The following is a 26,420-nucleotide window of genomic DNA, read 5'->3' as shown; positions in this document are numbered from 1 at the left end:
ATACGACTGTTTAACTAATGCAGATTTGCAAGGAGAACTTAACTGCTTTCGTTGCTTTAAAATGCATTAACTAGTTATTGTTTTTATTATTAACGTTGTTGTTAATAATATTTTCTGTTGTTGCACTTATTTTTATTATTTATGTTTATTTTTATTATCATTTTTTTTTTTTTAAATACACTTTTTTTTTAATAATATTTTAAGCTGTATTTATATTGTGATTATTTTGAACAGTTTATAGTTTATAGAAAATCTTAGGGTACTTAGATAGCATTTTCACTATCATCGTAATTTTTTTTCTCTTGTTTCGAAAAATGACTTTTTTTTGCTATAGTTTAGTTTTTAATTTAGGTTATAAAAGATTAACCGCGTTTATAAAGAAAAACGTACCAGTATTATTCAGGGGCGATTCTAGGAATAAAATAAGGGGAGGTGAAATCCCTAAAAAGTGCCGACTGCTTTTTAAAAAAAGTCCTCAAAACTCACCCCCTTCCCTGCCGTAAAATCGCCCATGGTGTTATTCTCAGCAGTACGTCAACCAAAATATAGTGTATACATCATTAAATTATCAATCCTTCTAAATTATGTCAGATTATGTTGTCATGTAAATTACATTATGTTGTTAAGTAAATTATATAAAATAAGTAAATAAAGTAAATTCGCAAAATGCATAAAGGCAAAGTTTACGATTGTATTTCTAGTTTTTGCTGACATTAACTTGTCATCCTGTTTTAATTTTTCAGGCGATTAAAGCCATATGATCTTCTATATGATTCTTTATTTGCATTTTTACATATATTTTGATTTTGTAAGATATTTTCTTTTCTTTTTCGTTTGTTTTTTTTAATTTAAAATTTAAGTGCTTAAAATCCTAAATTCTAATTCAATTTCTATTTCTTTGTTTTTAAGGTACTCTAAAATGACTTGTTTTGTTTCACAGTACCACTTTAAGACAAAAAAAAAAGTTATAATAAAACTTTATGAAGAAGCTTCCCGCTTTACACATCGACCTTGCTTGTTTCTTGAATGACTAAAGCAATGGTTCTAACTATTTTTAACCACACACCAACAAATTTAAAATTTTATTTCTAATATTTTTATTTCGTTAAAGTTGACTCAGAGTTGATGTATTATTTTTTTATTATTAGTAATTTATTTCAGATCACATAAATCCATAAAATAAAGAAAAATAATTATAACCAAAATACTTTTTTAAAATGGTTAAAAATAGCACAAACAGCTCTTAATTAAAATTTTTTCATCCATTAAGACTAAAGCTACAAACCAAGAATTTGAATTGTGAATAAATGCAGAATGCAGAAATAGTGTCAAATATTTAGTCAGAATGCAGAATAATGTCAAATGTTTATAAATCAAGTTCAAAGGAATAAATAGTAACACTACTCTAACTTTAACAACTAAAAAATTTGTTTACATAGTTTATTTATGCAAATTTGAGTTTCTATAACACAGTGATATTATAACTTTGCCACAGACACTGTCTAATAAAACGACACAAAATTTAAATTTTATCCAAATAAAAAATATATTATTATTTAGATATTTATTTGAAAGTTAAAAATAAAACATTTTTAAAGTCCTCTTTTCTAAACATTTTTAGAAGGGAGGCGAGGGAAAGCAGTTCTGCAAATCAATCGTGATGTAGTTTGAATCCACAAACTGCATCACAAAATGCACACCATGCTTTTTTTTCAACTTTTGAAAATGAAGCTTGGTCTTTCGAGTTTTTCTGACTTATACCTGTCTAAAAAAAATAGCTTTTATTTGAAGTCTAACAAATAAATTACCTTTGATCTTTGCTTCAGATAGCTTGGGAAAAAATTTGCAGTGGGCAAAAACTTTGTTAAAATAGTTAACATCGTCTAATCTTGTTAAGATGTAATATAACTTGATCTTTTACATACAATCACAAAATACTTTTAAAACAATTTTTTTAAATATATAAGATGTGCATAAGATCAGTGGCATCGCAACACACTCGGTTGCCCATGGAAAAAACTTTTCCTCTCAACAATTTTTCTGCAATTTCTATAACCTTATAATAAACTTGGTGGCCCTCAGTACTGTTACATACTCAGTGGCTATCTGGACTACTCTGTCTACCCATATCGCGGCGCCTCTGGAAAAAATATACTTAAAAATTTACTTAAAGTTTATTAAATATACTTAAAGTTTAACTTATGTATTATATTAAAGCTAAAATATACAATGTCTTTTATATTATAGTGTTATATTTATATAATATTATATTTATATTTATATACGTACATTGAAAAAAAAGTGCAACTAAAAAAATAAAAATAGCAGGAACACTTTGTAAAAATGTTTTTTAAGACTAACAACTTTTATAAATTTCTTCAAAACTCTTCAAAAATATTTATTCAATAACGTTTATCTGAATTGAGTTATTTTGAACAAAGCTAATTTTTTTACCATTAGGCGTTTTGAAAAAAAGTTATAAAAAAATCAAACTTTCTGTAAATAAACTCTTTAAAAGGCGAGAGACCTATAAGAATCGTGTGGCCGTGGCGCAGTGGTTAGAGCGCTTGCTTTATAAGCAGGAGATCCAGGATCGAAACGAGCTCTGGACAAATTTTCGCGTCACGGTAAGGAAGGAGGCGTGAACTTCCCGGTTAAATTCACTTCCGCGGTGCTCTGTGACAAGACCGTTAGGACTTCTTGGGGTACCTAAAAAAAAAAATTAAAAAAAAAATCTGTTTTTTTAAAATCTAAGTATCTCTCATGAAGAGATTCAGATTTTTTCTTTCATTTTTGCTTTTTAAACTTGATATACGACGTTTAAAACTGGCTTTTATTCCTTTATAGCTAGTTCTGGAAAAATCACCGATCCGAATAATCATAATTATAATGAATCAGTGCGGAGTTTATTCAAATTTTAGTTATTCTTCTACTTGTGTAAATGTTTTAAGGACAACGAGTCCATAAAATGATATAAAAGGCTTCATTTGAGTGTTGAGTCTGATCGTGCTAACATATTCTAGAGCGTGACGTAATTTATGGACGTACTCCTACTGCTCTTTTGATTATCTGCTTTTTGTAATACCATAATAATTATGTATTGAGTTGTTTCCACTATTAATCAAATTTCTTATTCTATGTAGAGTTTTTTTTCATTCTTTTATATTTTTCTTCTATTTTTTTCAAGAGTGTACCGAGTTGCTTCTTCACATACGAGTTCATTATGACAATTATCATAAGAAAATGTGATTTAAAAGCGTGGTCGAAAACACCGTAATTATAAATTATACATGAAAAATAATCTTCACAAAGTTTCTCATTTTGAGGATCTAGTTTGGGTCTTTTGACAAGACGCTTTCGTTAAAATCAACTTACACAAGGAAAAAGGAAGAGGAGTGTACGCAAGAGAAGACTGAACAGCTGCAGAGTAAGAAACTTTTAACACATTAAATGACAAAAAGAAGAAAAAAACAAATAACAAACAAATTGTGAAAGTTAACCCGAATGGTTCTTTTGAGTAGATCATCTTCAGACGAGCCGGATATGAGCGCTGCATTGTTATCGACAAATTTACCACTAACAAGAGGTTAGGATTAGTAAAGAACAATCTGATTCAATCAAGTCAACCCTGCACTTGGTCATTGCAGTCCACGCCTAACTCATACCAGCCACATTTAAGCTAACCCAATTTTTCGCTAATAAAAAGTTAACAAAAACAGTTTAACTTCCAGACAAATAATCACCATTTATTAAACCATGCTAAATAAGACCAACAAATGGCAAAATTCAACAACGAAACAGCACAGAAGAAATAGCATTTGCTCTTTTTCACTTAGACCTAATTTATCAAAAGGTTTGATAAAACGGGGCTCACCTTCCTATCTACCAACTCCACAATAAATCCGAAAAAAGCAAATGGAAAGGCGCGCAAATACGTTAAAGTCGATACCCAGCAAACGTAACGACAGTAAATCAACTTAGTATGGTGAGTGATAACAATAGGAGGTGAATCTATTTTAATAAGCAATATATACCAACCGCATGATAACGACGTTAAAATTCTGAACTAACTAACTTGATGAACAAGTTAACCAAGTTGATGAACAAATCAATTCATTCAGCAGAGCAGAGCTAGTCATCACTCGGCTACTCATTTATCCGAGTGATTTAGGTGATTTCAACTTTAGTTACACAAAAAACAAAATATTTAAAACTGGTAGAGGCCCAGCAACGATTGCGCTCTTATACAAAGCGAACATTCATTTAACATCAAAAAAATCACTTACTGAAGATAGAATCTTTAACGTTATTTAAACCATTTTCTAAATGTTTTTGACAAAGTACCATACAAACGTTTGTATTTAAAGTTTAAAGCATAAGGCATATGGGGTATACTCCTCGAGTTAATAACTGACTGGTTAAAAAATTGAAAGCAGAGAGCATTAGTTAAAACCAGATCATTTAGTTCAATGTTTTGCCGAAATTGAAACTTTGGATTGGATCTGGGGATAATTACTGCTTTTAGTATATATTAAAGATATGAATAGAGCTTCTCATAAAATTCGTGAAATATGCTGACAATACAAATTTATTCTATAACCACTTCGATGTAAAAATAAACTTTGAAAAAGTGAACACTGAACTCGAAAGTTTTAACCAATGGTTTTAAGCAAAAATTTATTTTTAAATTGTGAAAAAACGAGCTTTACTTTCTTCCATAAAAGATGACCAAGTAATCTCTTGTTAAGATTGCCAAAAACTGTCAATCGATAAAAATAAAATAAAGCGAGAAAAACATACAAAGTTTTTAGGAGTTTTATTTGATGAAAATTGATCATGGAGAAACCATATTAACAAAAATATTCTCTCTTACATTACGTAATAATATAAATCAAGACCCTTTCTTGATTATAAATCGTCAAATATATGGGCCCACACGCACAAAACTTAGTAAAAAGCCTCAATATATGGGCCTACACGCCCTAAAGAAAAATAAAAAACTAACAAAACTACGAGTGTAAACCAATCATGACTTTAAAAGATTTTTTACTTTTTTCTCTGTACTTTATCTGATTATCTAAACCATCTGATTTATCTAAACTTAATTCATTTTAAACACTAATATTTCTGTATAAATATAAAATAACTTGCTGTCAAAAGTATATTTTTATAGCGGCTTTTCCTCAAAAATATAATCTTCAATGAAATACCAACCATATCTATGAGCAGAGTAAAATCTCAGCTATTAAAGTTCTCAATTTTGAGCCAAGGGCCGAAATTATGAAACCAATTGAAAAATAACAGTATAAATGATTTAAAAAGCATTTTTTTTCTCTAAACGACAAATCAGGTGATAATGGAAATAGAAAGAGTCCAACAAGCTCACGTCTCCTTCTCTACCAATGTGGCTAATCTGGCTAGAGATTGAGCCTCTTGGTTCTTAGGCAGAACGACATTGAACCTCTTGGTTCTGAGGCAGCACTTTATTCACTGCGCCAGGTTTCTATGCTATATTAAATATTCAACATAGTGTATATATAATTAAAACATTCTTAATTTTTATTCTTAGTGTTTTCATGCTGCAACTAACATGTCTAAAAAAGTTAACACACCTCTTTATCCTTAATTAAAGTACTCCAAAAATCTTAAAAATAGTTCACTTTACCCCAGTTAACCCAACATAGCTGATTTCGGCTAATAACTTAATATTTAAAATTTATATAAATAGTTAATAGAACAGTAAATAAGAAATTTATATTCTCGTTTCATATTTCAGAAAAACTGATACTTAATACTTCAAGTACCTAAATTACATTTAAAACACCTGATCCCATCTTAGCGTAAATCCTAGTATTTTTTAAATGCAAAATTTTTGTGTAAGCTAATTTCAGTACTTGACAATTTATATTTATAGTTATAATTATAATCCGATATCAAAAAATTAAAAGTATAAGCCACAATGACGCAAACAAGAGCCATGTGCAAGACCGAATGAGATCTACATATAAAATCGACGATAAATTTTCTATTTGTCACTTTTAACATATACAAATACAGAAATATAAATTAGTACCCAAGCATGAATAGAAACATCGAATTAAGAAAGACAAGTAAAGCGATTTATTAAATTGTTTTAAATTATGCCGTCCCGCAGCATAACTATAATTACTTTATTTTATCCACTGAATGTCTGCCTTTAATTTCAATGTTTATACGTCATGCAATAAAAAAACTACTTCATTTCATTTTATTTAACCCCAACTATGTGGAAAACAAAGAAAAAGGAAGACTTTCAAAATAAAAGTATGGATTTAAAAACAATCCCACGCAAAAAATAAATACAAAAATGGAGTGACAAGAAAGGCAAGTTCATATATAAGCGCACAATTTGCGTCAATTGCTCATAAAACTAACAAAGAATCGTTAAAAGAAAATGTTCATAATTAAAAGTAAAATAAAATTTTTTCAAAAATATTCATACATTTTTTAAATTAAGAAATTTGAGATTTTATGACTGTTTTTATAGATACTGGAAAATATCCTGCTCTATTGAATTTATACTAAATAGTAAACTATAACAAAAATTATGCTAAAAATTGCACAAAAACAATTTGCTAATATTTATTGATACCAAACAACCGAAACTTGTAAAATTCAGGAAATTTCGGAATGAGGGCCAAAGTTAACGCCAGAAAGTTTATGACAAAATGTGTGTAATCATACTCAGAGTAGTGGCTCGCCAGAACAAACCTAAAATGATATTTAAATAAATAAAAATTCTAAATGTCTTTAACAAACTATCACCTGAATTATTATGCATAAAAATAAATGCTATAAATAGAGAATAAAGAGAAACCCTATATATAAATATAGAGAAGCTTTAAACATAGAATAAAACCCTAGAGCTATAAATATAGACACCAATTTCATATAACCGAAACACAACAAACCTGAGTATTAGTAGCCAGTAACTTAAAGACTTAAAACAAAAGATTAGTAATTAAACTTTCATTAGTAATAAAATTAGTAATCAAATTAGTAATCAAATCTTTAAGAAACGTTTATGGTTAATTAAAATAAAGTAGAAATTGACGAACTATCGTGAGTAAAAAGTATTGCACCGAATTTTTCTTATCCAAAGAACTGTTTCTTTCAATAGTACAAAATAAAAAAAAATAAAAAAATTATGGACTAATGGCACGATAAGCAATTAATCCAGTTACTTTATATTCGTAAATACCAAATATAACATTTTTATTTTATTTTTAGTTCTTTTAAAAAATTTTTCTCTTTGGTCTGATAATTTTCTCCTGAGGTATACTAGTTCGATATTGCCAATATCGAATGAGTTCTTCTTTTATTAAAAAATACATTTCCAGCATAAAAATCCTTTGCCTCTTTAAGATGAGGAAGATGCAACATGAATTGCTAATATCCTCTAAGCAAGGCTTTAGAGATTTTTTGCTTTGACTTTTAAAATACTTAAAAAAATCAGTAATTAGAGGGCAACATGCAGTAATATGCAATAAATGCGGTATATAAATCCACAACATTTTTTGAAATACAGCACACAACTGTTTTACCTTTGCATCAACCTTCTTTGTAAAGATTTGTGTTTCAAATTTTCTAATCACAATGAGTTAATAAAACTAAGAATTTCCAACTTAAAATAAATCTATAAAAAATTGTCCATTAATATCTCCCAAAGATCATCTGAGACATATTTAAAAAATTTTGTAAAATATATATTTTTTAAATCAGAAAAAAGCCCATAATGAGAGACAAAAAAAGCCCTGTTAAGAAGGGTTTTTTTTATAAAAATTCAGCATTGCAAACATCTAAACAACCAAACATACCATTAAAATAAAAGTAATGCTAAATACAAATAATATTCTTTATACAGGGTGTCTGCCAATATTTCAAGGTGGATTTCCCTGATTTTTCTCTGATCCATTACCTGTTTTCCCTGGCTTAATTAAAGTTACCAAAACTCAACTTTTTATACTGGAAAAATCAGGGAGAAATCAGGGAAAAATTATATTTCCCTGATTTTTTCCTGACTTTTCCAAAATTTAACTCAATTTCCTTGACTATTCCCTAATTTTTTTTTTGCAGATTTCTATATTCCTTAACTTTTCCCTGTTTTCCCTAATCTGGCAGACACCCTGATGTAAAGCTTAGGGAATGACATTAACTTTATACTTTACTGTTGTCAAATAAAGAAGCAGTTAAAACAGTAAGCAAATAAACAGTTAAACAGCAAATAGTCAATCAGCACTGCAATTTAATCATAAATTTTAAATTAAAAACATTAAAACTCATTAAAGCATGGTTCGATATGAATAGAATCACTGAAATGCAATGGCCTGATCAATCTTCTGACCTAAATCCTATTAAGAATATGTGAAAACAACTTGAAGATAAAGTGTTTGCATGATGTGTTCAAATTTAAATCAGGAACCTTCAACTTATTAAAAAAAAAAACTTATAAAACTTGTCCTTTTCTTCCAACCATGTAAGGTATTTAACTGTTTATTTATTTAATGATTTCATTTAAAAAAAAAATATTGTTCAACTTGAAAAATTACTAAAAACTAATAAACTAATAAAAATCCAGAATATCTGGAAAAAGATTTTCTTTTTTCAAAAATTCCTTTCTGATAAATTTAGATCTAAAACAAAATTAAAACTTTAAAAAATTAAAACTTAAAAAATATAATAAATTAATTTTAAAAAATTGAACAAATTATATTTTATTCTGTAAAATACCAAATACCAACTATGTAATTCTGTTTGGCAAATTAAAAATTATGTAATTCATAGTGTAATTTAATTTAAAAGGGTACTATAATTCACATTTCCTAAGTGTGAGTCACAAAGTTTAGTTACTATTTATTTAATTAGAATAGAATATAATACAATATTAAATTACAAGTAAATACAGAAAAATAACATAAACATACACAATGATGGGGGCAAGTGTTAGAAACTTCCGAGTTGCAGTGAACATTTCACCTTTATCAATTTGTTCCCAGTGTGTTAGCCTCCTTGATTGACCTTGATCATAGGTTTCAAATGGAGCACCTTTTAGGTGATGAAGCATTAAATAGTTTGCCTGAAAAAAAAATACAAATGCTCAAATATTGCACTATTACTTTATACAGCTATATAAAAAATATAAAAAACATTTAAAATAAAATAGGTTTTAGTTTCAGTATGAACAAAGTATTAATTATTTAAAAAAAGTATTAATTGTTTAAAACTTCTAAAGTAAAAAACAAAAAAAATTCCTCAATGTTTTATAACATGCACACACTTTTAAAAAACACTCAAGACAACATTACAGAACATGAAAACTTTAAAAATAGTACACTTTATTAAAATAATTAAACATTTGCAAAATACTGTTTAACTACAGATATGAAAGCGAGACGAATAAAAACTAATATCTGTTATAATATCCCAAAATGTGATAATATCCCACTTAAATGCAGTTGCTTTTCTTTAAAATAATGCAATAATGCTTTATAAATAAAAACATACACACACACACGCACGCACAAACACACACACAGATATATATATATATATATATATATATATATATATATATATATATATATATATATATATATATATATATATATATATATATATATACACACACAAATAATTTTAAATACATTCTACAAAATAGAGTGCTCAATATTCTTAAAAAAACAGAGCAATAATAAATTATTAGAAAATCTCTTATCAAACTTTTTTTATTTTGCACTGTGTTCCATCAATCAAGACTCATCGTGGTCTTATTTTAAAAATCCGGAAATAAAAATGCATTTCAAACCTTCCCAGGAACGCATGCAGTTTTTCACCTTGTATGACCACCTGAGAGTATTTTATTTTAGACAACTTGGTCACAGCTGTTTGCAGTTTTATAATATTAATCATTGCGGAAAAAACAAAGTTTTAAAAACAAAATAAGCAAAACTAACAAAATAAGTCATTAAAATTTAAATAGAAAAAAATAATAATAAATAATAATTTAATTAATTTACGTACTGTTTTTATTTTTGTTTCTTTAAAGTCATTGTTAGTAACAAATATAGATAAGACAAAGTGTTGTTTCAGTAACAAATATAGATAAGACATAGCAAAAAAAAAAAAAAAAGTTTTGAGTCAACATTAAAAATAATGATTTTTCTATATTTTATTGGGCTTTTTTTTAAAAGAGGAAAGCAAAAATATAAATTGCCATCTGTTTGTGAAATATATCTGTATAATTTTAATGTCCCTATATGAAAATGCCTGTTATATGAAAACGTCTGCATGCGTATACTTTTATGTATAACTTTATGTATAATACAATTATATTTAATTGTCCCTAAGTATACGCACATTTAGCTTATATGGATAAGGTATTTGCTTCATAAAAACGGAATGTCCGTTTATGAAGCAAATACCTTTATAATGTCTGATCATCTACCTCTTCCTAAATTTTTTTTTGTAATCTTACACACACACAGAGCTGAATGTTAATAAGAACATGTCTCTGCTAAAAGATTGGGGATAAAAAACGTGCAGGAAAAGATTAGTATTATAAAACAATTAATGCTATGTCAAAAATGTTTAGACCGGATCGCCTGATTAAAGCCTAAAAACTATGTATATATGTGTGTGCGCCTTACTTAGAAAATACACTGAAAGGCTTAAATGGTATAAAAAATCTGAATATGATGGGATGTGTATCATTTAAAATATGTTGTATCATACAACAAAAAATTTTTTTTATATACAAATAGGATAAATGAAAAAAGAAAAAAGAAAAGATAAATGGTTACAAAGCAAACATATGACCAGCAGTATTTAAAAGAAAAACAAAAAAAGTTGGACAGTTGCAGGAATTGAACCCCGGACATTTCATGTATGAAGTTAAAGCCTCATCCAAATAAGCTAAACATGCGTATACTTAGGAACAAATAAATATAATTAAATAATACAAAAAGTTATACATAAAAGTATATGCATACATTACATAAACGTTTTCCTAGGGTCAATATATATTGATATACTTGTTACATTAAAATTATACAATGTAACAATACTTGTTGTAACAATGTAATGTATGTTACTTAATGTAACATTATGATATGGTTTATTATAACAATGTAATGTATGTTACTTAATGTAACATGATATGGCTTATTATAACAATGTAATGCATGTTACTTAATGTAACAATACTTGTTACATTAAAATTATACAAATATATTTTACAAACAGATGGCAATTTATATTTTCCCTTTCCTCTTTTAAAAAACAAACAAATAAAATATAGGAAAATCATTTTTTTTAATGTCAACTTAAAACCGCTTTTTTTTTTTTTTTGCTTTGACTTATCTAATTTTGTTGCTGAAAATGACAATCACTCTAAAGACGCAAAAGTAAAAACAGTACACAAATTATTTAAATTATTATTATTTTTTTAAATTTAAGTTTATTTTAATTTCCTATTTTTTAGTTTTGCTTTCTTTGTATTTGAAACTGTTTCCCCGTAACACTTAATATAATAAAACTTGCAAACGGCCGTGACCAAGTTGTCTAAAATAAAATACTCATGCGTGGACATACAAGACGAAAAACTGCATGCGTTTCCTGAGAAGGGTTGCATTTTGTTTAACTAAGAATATCTCGTGTGTTTAAAAAGAAATTTATTATTTGTATGCGCAAACGTTAGCCGTAACACTGTTGTAGATAACATAAAACGAAAAGTTGACCAAGGTAAAATAGTTGGGGCAGTATTTCTTGAATTGAGTAAAGCATTTGACATTTTAAGTCACCGAATACTAATCAACAAGCTAACAGTTATGGTGATGATGCTGAACTCTGCTGGTTTGAAGATTACCTATTTAACAGATCTCAAACAATTTATTTTCAAAACACAATATCTGAAGCATAAAAAGTTGTATGTGGTGTACCTCAAGGATCAATATTGAGCCCTTTACTTTTTGTTATTTACTTTAATGACCTGGTACCTTGTTTGAAACATTATATTGCAAAAAATCTATTATTTATGCTGATGACACTGTCATATACATTACTGGAAAAGATATATTTATTATAGAATCACATCTTTTATTCGATATGGAAAAAATCTCAAAATGGTGTATAAAAAATGAGCTAATACTTGAAAACAGGTACAGGGAAATCTTTCTCAAGACAACCAAACGCAATGAATGTTTCTTACAACTTCAACTTAATGTTTCACCTTCAGCTATAAATACCTTGGTATTGACCTAGATCTGACACTAAACATGAGTAGTTATTTTAACAATGCTTATAAAAAAGCTTGTGGCAGACTAAGACTACTTAAAAAATTAGATATTTGTTAACACCTCTTGCAGCAGAACACATTTACCAGTAGACTATTACACTCGTTTTAACCTACTGTGGAAATTTTGCCTCAACCTACCAAAATCAAAAACAGATAAGCTAGACTCTTTAAATACACCTACATCTTGTATAATAAACGCAAACAGCAAGGGCCGGATTAACATATTCAGGGGCCCTAAGCAATTAACCAAGTATGGTGCATGAACATAGCCAACCAATAGCAGGTAAGTGTAAGTTGCTGTGCAACATTAATATTTATTACAATACTATATACACATGCTATAGTCTATACATCACAGTTGTAAACAACATGTATGAGTATACACACGCTATAATCTACACATATAAGTTGTAAACAACATGAATGAGTTTGATGTAAACAGTTACAAAACTACTAAACTACTAGTAACTGTTATAATTTTTATAAATCAGATATTTCGTTTCCTAGACTTTGAAAGTGCAAAATCGTTGATTACATTGTCAAAGTCAACTGAAGTAAGCATATCTGCCTTGATGCAGAGTAGAAACAGAGAGTCCAATCTCTCCTGCTTCATTGTTGTTCTACATGGATTTTTGAGTCTCTTAAGCTGTGAAAAGGATCGCTCAGCAGAAACATTTGTTAGCATGAAACGTTTCAAGATAAACTTCCAAACACTACGAAGTTTATCTTGAACAATAACATCATACAGTTCAGCATAAGTCACTTTTGTTCATCTGAAACTTTGAGCTGAGGTACTTATGAAACATGCAGTTCTCCAACAATGTCCATGCTGATATCTTCCTGGTAAAAACTGACTAAGATATGACAGCCTTTGAAATACTCTTCTTGCTTAACTGTAGGTTATTGATGAATGAAAACTGTGCTGACACATCTTTGTAAACTTTACTTTTTCTTTCCATTTCAGTCGTCAGTTTGTCAATTATGCTGTAAACACTCTAAATGTATCCCTTTGAAGCATCAACTGCTAAACTATCATCAGCTTGCTTTCTTTTTCTCCTGATACGATTCTTTGATTGTTTATAGTCAACATCTGGTAGTATTTCTTTGGCAGTCTTCTCATATTTATCAAAGTGGTCCCTCATGCAGTCAGATAAAATGCCAAACTCTGATTTCTGCACACTGCCAGAAAAGTTCTTTGTGTTGCAATGCAATACTTGTTTTATGAAAATGTTGCAGTATGTCCTGCCAAATTACCAGGATCAACATAAACTCCAATTCCATCATTTTATTAGCTAAACTTGCTGCCTTTTGCACAGTATCACCTTTCTGTAAATGGTTGTCAGCAATGCTCTCCAATGCATCAACTTTTTCTGAGAAAGATTCAAGATTCAATAGCAGCAATCGATAGGACTGCGATCCACAAGATTAAGTGAATGAGCTGCACATGGAAAAAAAAACTTGTTCTTTTCTAACAGTTTCTGCTGCATACCTTTGTAGCAACCAGACATATTTGCAGCGTTGTTGTACAACTGTCATCTACACTTTGAGAAACCAATTTCACATACTTCACACATGTACTGTAACACATCATTGGCCATGTTTTCCCCGGTGTGACATTTTAATACAAAAAAGTTAAGAAATCTTTCTACTGGTTTACCATCTGCTGGACATACATATCTGAAAATAATACTAAGTTGATCTACATGAGATAAATCAGGTGTAGAATCCACTGATAAGCTAAAGTAACCAGCATTCTTTACTTCATTCAAAATGGCTGATCTCACTTTGCTACTCATGAGATGAATAATTTCATTACAGGTTGTCTTTGAAAGATAAGATGGAATTCCCTTTCCAGCATTGCGGTATCTGGCAATGTGATCAGCCAAAAATGGGTCAAATTGTGATATTAGTTCTAGTATCTAGTAAAAATAGGTCAAAGTGTGATATTAGTAGTTATAGTATATCCCAGAAAATTACTGTTGTCAGTTAAGCCAAATATTTCATGGGATCCTCGAAAAGGTAAGCCTCTTTCAGCCAACCGACAGTTCTATAATTTATTTCAAATAGTGATATTCCTGAACCTTGCTTTTCAATATCTTTGCTGGAATAAAAAGAATGCTTCCAATTTCAAGGTGTTATACAAAAAAAAATTTAAAAATAGCCAATTCTTTCTTTTTTGATAAATCAGTTGAGATTTCAATTGAATTATTATGGCATTGTGGACAATGTCCAATTAAAATAATAATTGATTTTTAAATGTCTATGTCAATAAATATACAACATGACAGTAATTCATTTGAACTATTAATTTACTTTACAATGTAGCATTAACATTACTATTAATGCTACATTGTGTTACTTTTTTTAAAGATATTGACATCAAGATTTTAGATTTTGTGTTAGTAAAATTAGTTATTTCCAATTGATAAGTCAAACTATTTGAATTGGATAATGATGATACTGGAGAAAACTGATTTCCTCTAAAATATATTCTTTTAAAAATCCTGCTACCACCTGATTTCCTTCTTAGATTTGAATCATATTTTCTTTTTCCATAATAAAAAATGCACACATGAACGAGGCTAGCAAAAAAGTAAAACACAAGGATTATAGTTTTCTATAAGTTACAAGTCTAAATATAATAATTGTTCCTAGAAATCACGACTTATTCAGTTTAATAAACATAAAACAGTTACTGGTAGAAACAGGTATCAAAAGCTGATTCCAGTGTATATGGCGCAAAACTCTAAAACATCTATTTTCCGACATAAACAACCCGTTGCTAAGGCTATTCATGCAGTTGCAGTAATTTAGTAATTGCAAAAAATTTGTAGTAGCTCGTGGTGCCCCTCTTTCCATGCTGTGCCCAAGCACATGCTTAGTGTGCTTAATGGTTAATCTGGTACTGCAAACAGCAAGCATGAAGTGAAAACAAAATCGCCATTCTCCCAAATTCTCGTTGCATATTGTCCATTAACAAAGCAATGCATTCTTGGTTTATCTGGCTCAAACTACTATATGCTCATATTACAAACTACTTTGAAGTTGTCAACCATTCAAAAGCAACAAGAAATAACAGCAACCTAATTAAAATTCCAAAAATCTGACCTGAATTTGCTAAAAGCTCCTTCTATTGCTCTGGTGCAATAGTAAGTCTATAATAATCTACCATTAGAAATTAGGAAAATCAACTCGTTGACTGAATTTAAAAATAAGTTGAAAATTTATTTTAAATGTTTTTTATAACATTATTTAAAATAAATTTTTAACCTCATTAAAATAAATTAATAACCTTATTACTTCAATTGATTATAACTTTTATTATATTTTATAACAGGACTTATATTATTAACAGAATTACAATAATTTCTCAAGTAATTTATCCCGGATAAATATTTGTCAAAAATAAATAAAATAAAATTCTAAAAATTTTAATTTTTCATATTAGTAAAATAGAGCGTAGTGCTGTAAATGTTACAATGATAAATTTATAAGGCGCGGCTAGCAAGTGTGCAACTTCAAATCGTCTGTAGAATTTTTTTTTAATTATATTTAGAAGCAGTTTTATGTTTTACATAGACCAACTGACTTAAATAAAGATAGGCGCAGTGGAGTGTAAATAAATTGATTGAGGGCTTAGGTTTTAGCAACCATTCTCTTACATAAAAAAAAAGTATTTTAATTTTTATTTAGATAGAGGGTCATTCCATATAAAATTATCCAGACCATGACACCCTTATGTCTCAGATTTTGTTCATTTTTACCTCACTTGCAGTCCATATTAAAAAAATAACAACTGCAAAAATTTTAGTTAAAAATACTAATAATATAAAAGTCATTGACATTATGAGGTAGACAGTGGGAGTTATTTAAATTCCTCTCCTTTTCAGCCTTACATCCAAGGATTTGATAAATATATAAATATATTTCATAAAATATGCAATATAATCCATTTTTTTATGTTTATTGAAATCTCTTTATTATGTTTGCTTGTTCAAATGATATCAAATGTTTCAGTGCATTTATCAATACTTGTTTTTTTATAACTTATAGTGTTTGAAACAATTGGAATAAAGTGATGATACATCCTTGTGCCAGGAACTATTCATCCACCTAAATATCTTTTTTCTAATTGAACTCTTGTTTGGTCGATTTCATCACAATTGATGAATCTAATTTTTTTCAGTAGACCTAAGATGAAATAATGATACACAGTTAAACTTTTTACTCAGGATTTTGAGCCACATTCTTCATTTTACCTCCAAAATTTATTAATTTACAAGTCAATAACTTTGAACAAAATTGGAAAAACAAGGCATTTCCTGAGACAATCAAGTCTTGAGGGTGCTATTTTTGGATTCCTCAAGTAAAAATCTATTGGGGTACCAAATTTTACGAAATTTCCCCTAGCCATTATAAAGATACTAAATTTCAAAGTTGCTTAGTAGTCGCTTCAGATCTCTAAAATGATGAGTCAGCATTATTTCAACTGACGATATCTCTGAAACCCATGTGTATTTTTAACTAAAATTTTTGCAGTTGTTATTTTTTTAATATGGACTGCAAGTGAGGTAAAAATGAACAAATTCTGAGACGTAAGGGTGTCAAAAATGTTTTTTTTTTGATGATTTCATATGGATTTACCCTAGAGTTTATATATTTATACAATTTATAAAACAATTGTTAAATTATATTAAGCTAGATTTTTAGGTGAAATAGTTAAAATAACTAATGAATATAAAAATAATTCATAATAAACGCAAATAAAAAAATAGTTTTATACATGTACAAATAATGCCTAACTTAACTAAATTTAGCATAGAGTAATTGATGAACAATGCCTTAACTGTTTTAATTATTTGATAAAAAAAAACAAATTTTAAATTGTATTTCCAGAAAACTATTTGATATCCGAAAAAAAACAAATTTTATACAAATATCCAGAAAAAGATAAATCCTGGTCTCATCAAACATAACAAGCATCATTTATTGTTTTATGAAATCTTAAAAGGAGCATTTGGTTTTCTCTAGTTATCCATTTATTAATTAACAATTTTATTCATTCAAATGAAGATTTAATGAACAAAAAGTTATATAAGTTTTTACTGTTAATAAAAAATATTTTATATTTTCTTACTGTAATAGAATGCAGAAAGTTAAAGAACTATTACAGGGGCAATGCTTCGGGCTTTTGCAAGAGCCATAAACTATAATCTAACTAATTTTTGAACATCTAACTCATTTTTGAACATCTAACTAATTTTTGAATATTCTGATGTAAAAATAAAAAATAAAAGTTAAACAAGTTATTTCAAACAGCTAAAATTGTTCCATATTATTCTGTATTATGTTAAAAGATAAATAACTAGTATGTTAAAAAGCAGGCAAAATATGCATGTGTTGCAAAAGAATTAAACATAAAAGTCTGGATTTTCAGTATTCTTTTGAAATTTGCAAACTTATACAATAAGAACTATTAGATAATAAAGACAATATCTTTTTTGTATAATCACACATTTTGCTTAATTGATTGATAAACAAGTTTGTCATACTTTAAAGTTGTTTAAAGTAGTGGATATTTCCCTGCATACTTCCGCATTAACTTCCTGTTTTTTTTTGAAAAAGGCAGAAGTTTATTTAATATGCTAATATATAACTTGTTATTAAAAATTGAATATCTCATTGATAATCAATAGACTGCTAATTGATTTTTATGGTATAAATTGAGTGTCTGATATAAAGTTATCAAGTTATTCAGGTTATCAGGTTATTCAAGTTATTCAAATTTTCAAGTTAAAAAGTAAAGTTTCAGTAAAGAAAATGGCATCTTCCGGTAACAGAGTTACACTAGCAACATATCTGAGTTGAGGTAAAGATAAAGTTTGTGGAAAGAAAACAATTGTGAAAAGGAAACAATCATGGAAAATGGAACAATACTTTTTGTAAAGCTATGGTGTAAGGTCTGTATTCAGTATAAAAAAGAATTGCTTCGCAAGCTAACTTTATGCCTATTTTAAGGATGTTTTGGATAAAGCAGGATTTTTAATTACAAATTATTTAAAAAATTGAAAAATTTTTTAAAGGTAAATTACCTTGGTAAACCAGCCTGCGATATATGGAGCCATACTTTAAAAAGTCAATGGACCGAGTACCCAAATTTATGCAAAATAGCAAGTTTAATCATATGCTTATCTGGGTCAAACTCATCAATGGAACAAGCCTTTAGTCTTCTTACAATGCTTATGTCAGAGCAAAAACTCAGAAACAACCACAAAACACTTAACACTATCTTGGCCATTAAAATCAATGATCCAAATTTTAGTGATAATGATAGGAAAAATGTAATTGAATGAGTTACTGATATATTCTTACAAAAATGGCAAACAGCTATTTTTGATCCAATAATTCAACCTGCTACAATAGTAAATGACGCAAAACAACATTGATTACAATAGTTTAAGCAGTGAAAGTGAATGGGAAACACCTGAATCGAGTGTAAGTGAACGTAGTCACTTTTGAAATTGAAGATATTTTGGGCTAATTTATTTAAAATGAATATTTATAAACAATTTATAACTATATATAAATTCCTTTGATATAATAAAAATAATACTATATAATTTCTTCATATTTTATTTTTGTTTTTATACTTGAAATGAATGAACTTTTATAATAATATAATTAAGATCATTCGTTTTTATAAAACAACAGTATGATGTATAACAGTTTTTTATATATTGTTGTTTTATTAGAATAATTGATTATATTTTAACATTTGAATATTGTTTTTTATTTATTATTTAATTAATTACTAAATTATTAAATAAAAACTAAATATAAAAATTAATTTAAAAAAATGCTACATTTTTTTTTTGCAAGTTGTTTTTCTGTCTGTTTATCGATAAAAAAAACTTTTAATATTACAATTAAAATTTTTACTATAACTGGCATGAAGAATCAACAAAATAAAATTTCAGAATAAAAAAAAATATCATCAAAGCATTATTTTAACTTTTCAAAAAAGCCTGTGTTCTAGACTATCTTCAAATTTTCAATATTTCAAAAAAGCCCGTGTTCTAGACTATCTAGGCTGGGCGGCCCATGTAGTCCATGAAGATGGATTTAGCCAGGCTGTTTATAGCTCGTGCACTCATTTACTCTTGCCAAAGCCTGTATATATATATATATATATATATATATAATATATATATATATATATATATATATATATATATATATATATATATATATACATATATATTTACAGCCCTTGGAATTATACTCAGCATTCAGCAATGCTGACTTAAAAGTGATTGAGGTTGGCAAAAAATTGACAACCTTGTTTCTGTGTTTTATGGTAAAACCTGTGTCAAATTATAATTTTATTTTGTATTCTGCAAACTAATAGCAAGTTTTTATTGCATCAAATTTTTTGAAAGTAAACTTTTATGATTAGACAAAAAAGTTAAAAATAAATATTTGTATTTTTATGTTCAGTTGCTTGTAAGTTCCTGTATGTTTAATTGATTATTAGTTTTATTACCTTTAATGATTATTAATAAAAATTTATTAAAAATGCAATTGTTGTTAAAAGAATTGTTTTTATATCAATCATACAAATTGTTTCAAAAGATTTACATTTAACATAAAAAATACATACTTTTTAAATAATAAAAATTAATTTATATTTATATAATTTACTTTTTATAAATTTCATCAAAACTTTTTCAACTTTATATAAACTATAAAAAAAATTAATTTTCCTTTTATAAACAATCAATATTTACTTTGTTTAAAAGCATTTTGCTAATATAAAAATATTTTATTACCAAAGATTAATGTTACGATTTAATTTTTTAGGCATGATGAAACTTAATTTTTTCGACATAATGAAAACTTACATAAAGTTGAATGTTCTAAAAATGGTTGTTGCAACTGAATATAATGGTCAGGTTGTTGCAACTGAATGCATGGTCAGGATTAAAGTGTAATCGCACCGCCTTCCAGACCAAGCCTGAAGCAGTATGCAAAAAGAATAGTATTTTGCAAGAAGTACAAGAAATGGACTTCTAGACAGTGGAGTAAAGCACTATTCAGCGATAAAACTATGGTTATGTTATTTGGTACCTGCCAGGTTTTAACAAGAATAGTGGACCATAGCCGGCGCCACCTCTTAACCCATTTAAGTCAGTTAGCATGGGTGAGAACACAACTGACCCGACATGCACTAAAGCTCAACTTCTGTATTTCTCAATCTCTTACAGATAATCAACTTTGTGACTTCTTTTCCAGACAACCTTAATCACTTACCTTCAATCCTTATTTTGTATATTGTCTCTGACCCTATCTTGTGTTCAATTTCTCCTTGTTCTTCTTTAGTTGGTTTTAACCATGCAATGATCTCTATAAATTTTTCATCTTATACTTCTTTTGAATTCACCCTATGGGTGAATTCAAAAGAAGTATAAGATTGGGATTACTTTTAGTGATTCTTTTAGATTTTATGGGATTCTTTTAGTGATTTTCCAGTCTCTTCTCTCTCTGCTGATAAATGTACCTCCTACATAACCTTTAAAGTCCAGACAGGTATATAAGCTTTTATTCCTTCTTATTGGTTCTATGTAAAGCCCACTCAATGGTTTTCACTTTCTTGTGCAGCTGCTATATCTAATTGTAATCTTTTTTAAAGAAAATTAAAATTTGTTCATGAATATAAATTTAGTGGAAAATAGTAAAAAAACATTATATCTACTTGTTGCTTCTCATTATCTTTTTTTTTAAAGAACAACTTTCTTGAGAACACTTGCCTATTTATTGATGCAAGAAATCAATGTAAAAAGGTCTGACGTTAAGATACATTATTCCAGAGACTTTTGGAAAATCTGCAACAGGTAAGTCTAACATTCTATTTCTAACCCATGGGATTGATCTTATTACCTCTCCCAAGTATAAAGCTGAACTATTTGTAAAGAACTTTTCTTCTAATTTGATTCTTGAATCTTATAGCCATACTCTTCCTTGCATTCCAGTTAAACAGGTTAACCTATTGTTAGACATTCAAAACACTCCAGCTTCTGTAGCTTAAGTTAATCTCTGTTATAGTTATACAAGAGGGTTTCCAGAACTCTCTTCAACTCTCTCTAAACTATCTAATAAGTGCTAGACTGAATCTTGTTTTCCTGCTTGCTGGTAAATGGCATCTGTGGTTCTAATTTTTAAAAACTCTGCAGAACATTCTAACCTTTCTAACTATTGTCTCATCAGTCTTCTTTTTATTATTAGCAAACCAATAAATTTCTAAATTTAATCAAGTTTTAATCAACAAATTTCTAACATAGCATTTTGACCCAAATAACTTACTCTCAGACAGTCAAAATAATTTTCAATCTTCTTGTTTGAATTGCTAACTGCTATGACTGAAAGGTTCTATTGTACATTAGATGTAACCCTGCCTAATAATGTCTAACCCTGACCTAACCTTGAGGCAAGGGCTATTGTTCTTGACATGTCAAAAGCTTTCAATAAAGTTTGGCATGCTGGTCTTTTCAATAAGCATGCTTCATATGGTTTATCTGGGAAAGTTTTTATGATTATCAAATCATTTTTTCTAACTGCTTTATAAGTCACCCTCTACACTCTTCTTTATTTCTAGTAGCCTCTGGTACTTCTTCATTTCAAGTACCTCAAGATTCTATCCTTGATCTTGATTTGTTTCTTATCTATATTATTGATCTTCCAGACAATCCAAGGCTCAAATTAAGTGATCGCGACTTGTGAAATCTAGAAATGCTTCCACTCTTGAAATTTTTAGCTTTTTTAAAACCATAAAAAAAATACTTAAAAACTATGTTTTTATCACTAAACTCAATAGCCATTTTTTAATAAAAAATATTTATGTTGATCTTGAATTATGATATAAAATTTTATTATAAAACCAAATTATTACTATTATAATTATTTTTATCATCATTTAAATTATGATTTAAATTTTAATATTTAAATTCTTTATATATATAATCAGATAAACCAGAAATATTATGCATTCAGTACAATGTATATGTACTACTTTTGAAGAAATTTTTGTACATATTTGGTACACTTTGAATGTCTTTTTTGTTTTATATGTCTTGAGGCACCTCTAAAAATATTATTTGTTCAAAAAATTTATAAACCTAGTGTTATTTTATTATACAGAACACATTCAAAAAAGCTCAGACAAGGCAATTTTAGAAAATTGCATTGTCTGATATATAAATATTTATACAAAAACACACACACACACACACACACACACACACACACACACACACCAGGCTTTGTTATAAATAAAATGGGTAATACACAAACCTAACAGGATATAAAGCATTACAAATTTAAAAATATTTGCTTTAGCACTCATTAACATTAACTTTTTGAAACTTTATTAAGTTTACTAAATTACTACGAAACTATTTTTTTTTTCAACATCTTTGCTTCCAACAAGTCTGCAAGCAACCACTATTAGAGTTGGAAGTTACTGGAAGAAAAAAAACTTAAGTTTATAGAGCAGTACAAACTAGTTTAATTGAAAAACTTTTAAAAATATATATAGAAATGTCATTATTTATAAATGTTATATTATATTAATTTTGCAATAAAACTTTTTACTTTTTAAAATTCAAAACAGTTTAATTTGCTTTTCTATGGTAACAGAGTGAAAAAAAAATTGTTTTGAAAGTCTTAAATTTAAAGAAATGATATGGGTTAAACCCAGTTAAATCAAAAAAAAAAAACTTAATGAGGTTATTTTCTCTTTATCTTTAAATATAGCACACTCAAAATTGGTCGGGTAAATTTTACCAATTATTTTCCACTAGAGCCTAAATTATTCATGAAAAGGTATCACTGCAATATATAATGGAGAACATGTGTCTAGAAATTTCAATCAAAAAAACATGTCTATAAATAGAACTTCAGTCAAAAAAACATGTGTCCATAAAGAGAAATTTCAGTCAAATTTAGAAAACATATCTATGTTATAAATTAACCAAAATTAACTTTTAGGGTTGCACAATATCCTCTTTTTTAATCTGAAGAAATTTCAAGCCCTTGACAGTTAGGTAAAGCCAAGAATCAGTGAAAGTGCAAGTGCAACAGAAAATTGCTTTTTTATTTTAAAATCAAAAAATGACTATCAAAAATTATTTGGTTATTTTCTTTTCATTTTTGGATTTAACACTCTCAATAATAATTAAGAACTAATTTTTAGCTCTTCCTTTTTTTTTTTAGAACCTAATTTATTCATAAAAACTCCAGTACATGCATTAAAAATCATAAAAACTTAACCTGAATTGTATACCTATCAGCCTGATATAAATAGTAGATAATGATATAGATAGTACAAAAATAATAGGTAATATACAAACCTATAAAGGTGACAAAATTTAAATTTATTTAATGATTGTGTTTTCTTACTTTCCTGTGGTATAAAAAAATTCAATTTAACACAAACACTGAACAAACTTATGTCATAACTTTTTCACAACCCTATGTTCCTGTATCAAATAGACAAACTTTTGTTGTAAGTAAATATAAAAAGTATGTTCATTTATACATTTAGAACACTCATGTAGTATATTATTTAATTAAAAAGCAAAAACATTTTAAAGAAGTAACAGTCCTTAACTTTTATATCTTAAACTATATTAACCTATTAAATATAAAATTACTTAGAAGTAAGCAATATAGAAATTAAAAAAAATAATAACTCCTTTAAAAGTAAATTAACTATTGCTTAAAAATATCAAAAAGTTGACTTTTCAAAGATTCTTGTAGAATAGAAATGTTCCAACAATAAATTCAAAAATATCTAATTTTAAAAAAGTGATTAATATTTTTTATGTTTTGTGACATAACTAACTAAAAAATAATTAAAACTCACCAAGTTGTGAAACACATTTGTCAATGTCCAAACTGTTGCTGTATCAAAAAATGGCATGCTCAGTAAAACAAGGTGAAAAAATGTGACAACCAAGGCATAAGATATCCAAGCTCCCTTCATATCAAGCCAATTTTCATTTGCATTATCAATTGTACTATGTGCTCTCGTTCTCTCATTTACTAGATGTGACATTTTATTAGTCACTAAAAATCACAACAAAAACATTAATTATACTGAAAAAAATCAATATTTTCTAAAGCAATGCAAATTCTTTTTATTTTTAAGATCCCAAATAAAAAACTAATAAATATTGTTTATTATTATTATTATGATGATGATGATGATGATGATGATGATGATGATGATGATGATGATGATGATGATGATGATGATGATGATGATGATGATGATGATGATGATGATAACAATTAATAATATTGCACTCAATTATTTATAGTTATAACTGTTTTTAATATATTAAAAACAGTTATAACTATAAATGATATATTGTAATATTTACTTGTAAAGTATTAATACTTTACAAGTAAATATTACAATATATCAATAAATTTTATTAGCACTTCAATATAAATAATGAAATGTATAAACCAAGTAAAATAATTAAAAAAATAAAAGTATATTAAACTAATTTATGTTGTAATACTTGGTATTTAAACAAAACTATATTAAAATAATTTATGTTTTAATACTTGGTAGAATTGGTAATTAAATCATAAACCATACTTACCGAAAAATATCAAATTAAGCTGAATAAAGAAAGATCCATAATTACATAAATTTTCGGCTTATTTTATTAATTACTTAAAATAAATCTATTTTATTACAAAGAAATTTAAAATTACAATTAAGAAATGTAAAAAACTGAAAAACTAGTCTGAATATATGAAGGAAAAAAAAGTATTAAAATTTACAAATGTGCTGATTTTAAAACAAGTTTGAAAGACAGAGATACTATAAACAATATATAAGCTGATATTTACTTAAATTCCATAAAGATAAAGAAAACAAGAAAGGTAGAGAATCACCAAAAATATATAAATATATTTCGCAAGCATCGATTTCAAATTCATACCATTTAAAAACATTTTGGTCAGTCAAATATTATATAGACTACGTCATCCTAAAATGTCTTTTTATAGAAGAACCAATTTTGCAAAATAAATATGGCAGTTAACCTACACCGAATTATTATTAAAAAAAAAAATAATTTTGCTTAGTTGTTTTAAAGTTTTCATTAAAAAATAATTAATAAACTTTCAATCTATTCTCTTCTAACACTGAGTTTCTTAGACGAAAAGATTATTGTAAAAGGCATGGTATTCCGTTTCACATAATTTAAATTAAACTCACATGGTAATTAGGGTAATATGGTATTAGGTAATTGAAGGTTTTATGAAATCAACTGATGAAATTAGTTCTACATAAATTGTTAATGAGTATTAATAACCATAGTTTACCGATTGTATTCAGGACTGTATAAGAGGCTGTTTCGACCGGAAAGTATTATAACCAATCATGAAATAGAAAAATACTTGATGATCGGTCATAATATTTTTTTCTTTACAGATAAAAAGTATTATGACCGATAATTACAGTGCATAAATCAGATTTTTAAAGTAAAATAAGACACTTGTCTTATTTTACTTTTTAAATCTGATTTATGCACAAATGATTGTAAGAACCGACACAAAATAAAATCTAGCGCTTTGAGTTAAAAATGTTATGGAATATCATATACATTTTATTTATTATATTATTGTACATGATTTATTTATGATATATTATCGTTAAAGCATGTTTATATAGAAATCTGAAATGGACGACATTCAACAGAAAGGATCTAAAAAAAATCTCTGAGATAATGATACTAAAAAAAAATTTATAACTGAAAATTTTATAACTGTATTAATAGAAGTGAATATTGTAGTTGGTTCATTTTCGATAAACATGAAAAAACTTGTTTTGATTTCAATGGCTATAAAATTCCTGGTATGCTAAATTGTCCTTTCTTTAAAATTCAAAAAAGCATGTTATTTTTTTGTAAGCGTAAATAGGTATTTATTTACTTACAAGCGTTTAAACGGTTGTTAGATGAAAAAGCTTTCATTTAAATCTAAATAGTGACAAGACCTGAATATTGACAAGATC

The 26,420-nt window shown here is 27.4% G+C and overlaps 1 protein-coding gene across 1 annotated transcript; it reads right to left on the bottom strand.

Moving 5' to 3' along the window:
* Positions 1–6,005: 6,005 nt before the first annotated feature.
* On the bottom strand, positions 6,006–24,493 carry LOC100197709 (ORM1-like protein 2). The gene is made up of 3 exons (XM_065810995.1): positions 24,252–24,493; positions 8,964–9,115; positions 6,006–6,750 (listed from the first exon to the last, which is right to left on the bottom strand). The coding sequence occupies exons 1-3, from the start codon at positions 24,441–24,443 to the stop codon at positions 6,615–6,617; spliced, it is 480 nt and encodes a 159-aa protein (XP_065667067.1). The 5' UTR covers positions 24,444–24,493; the 3' UTR covers positions 6,006–6,614.
* Between the last annotated feature and the right edge of the window lie 1,927 nt (positions 24,494–26,420).

Source organism: Hydra vulgaris, chromosome 11 (genome assembly GCF_038396675.1).
Source record: "Hydra vulgaris chromosome 11, alternate assembly HydraT2T_AEP".
Classification (NCBI taxonomy): Eukaryota; Metazoa; Cnidaria; class Hydrozoa; order Anthoathecata; family Hydridae; genus Hydra; species Hydra vulgaris.
This window is presented reverse-complemented; position numbering and strand designations above follow the sequence as displayed.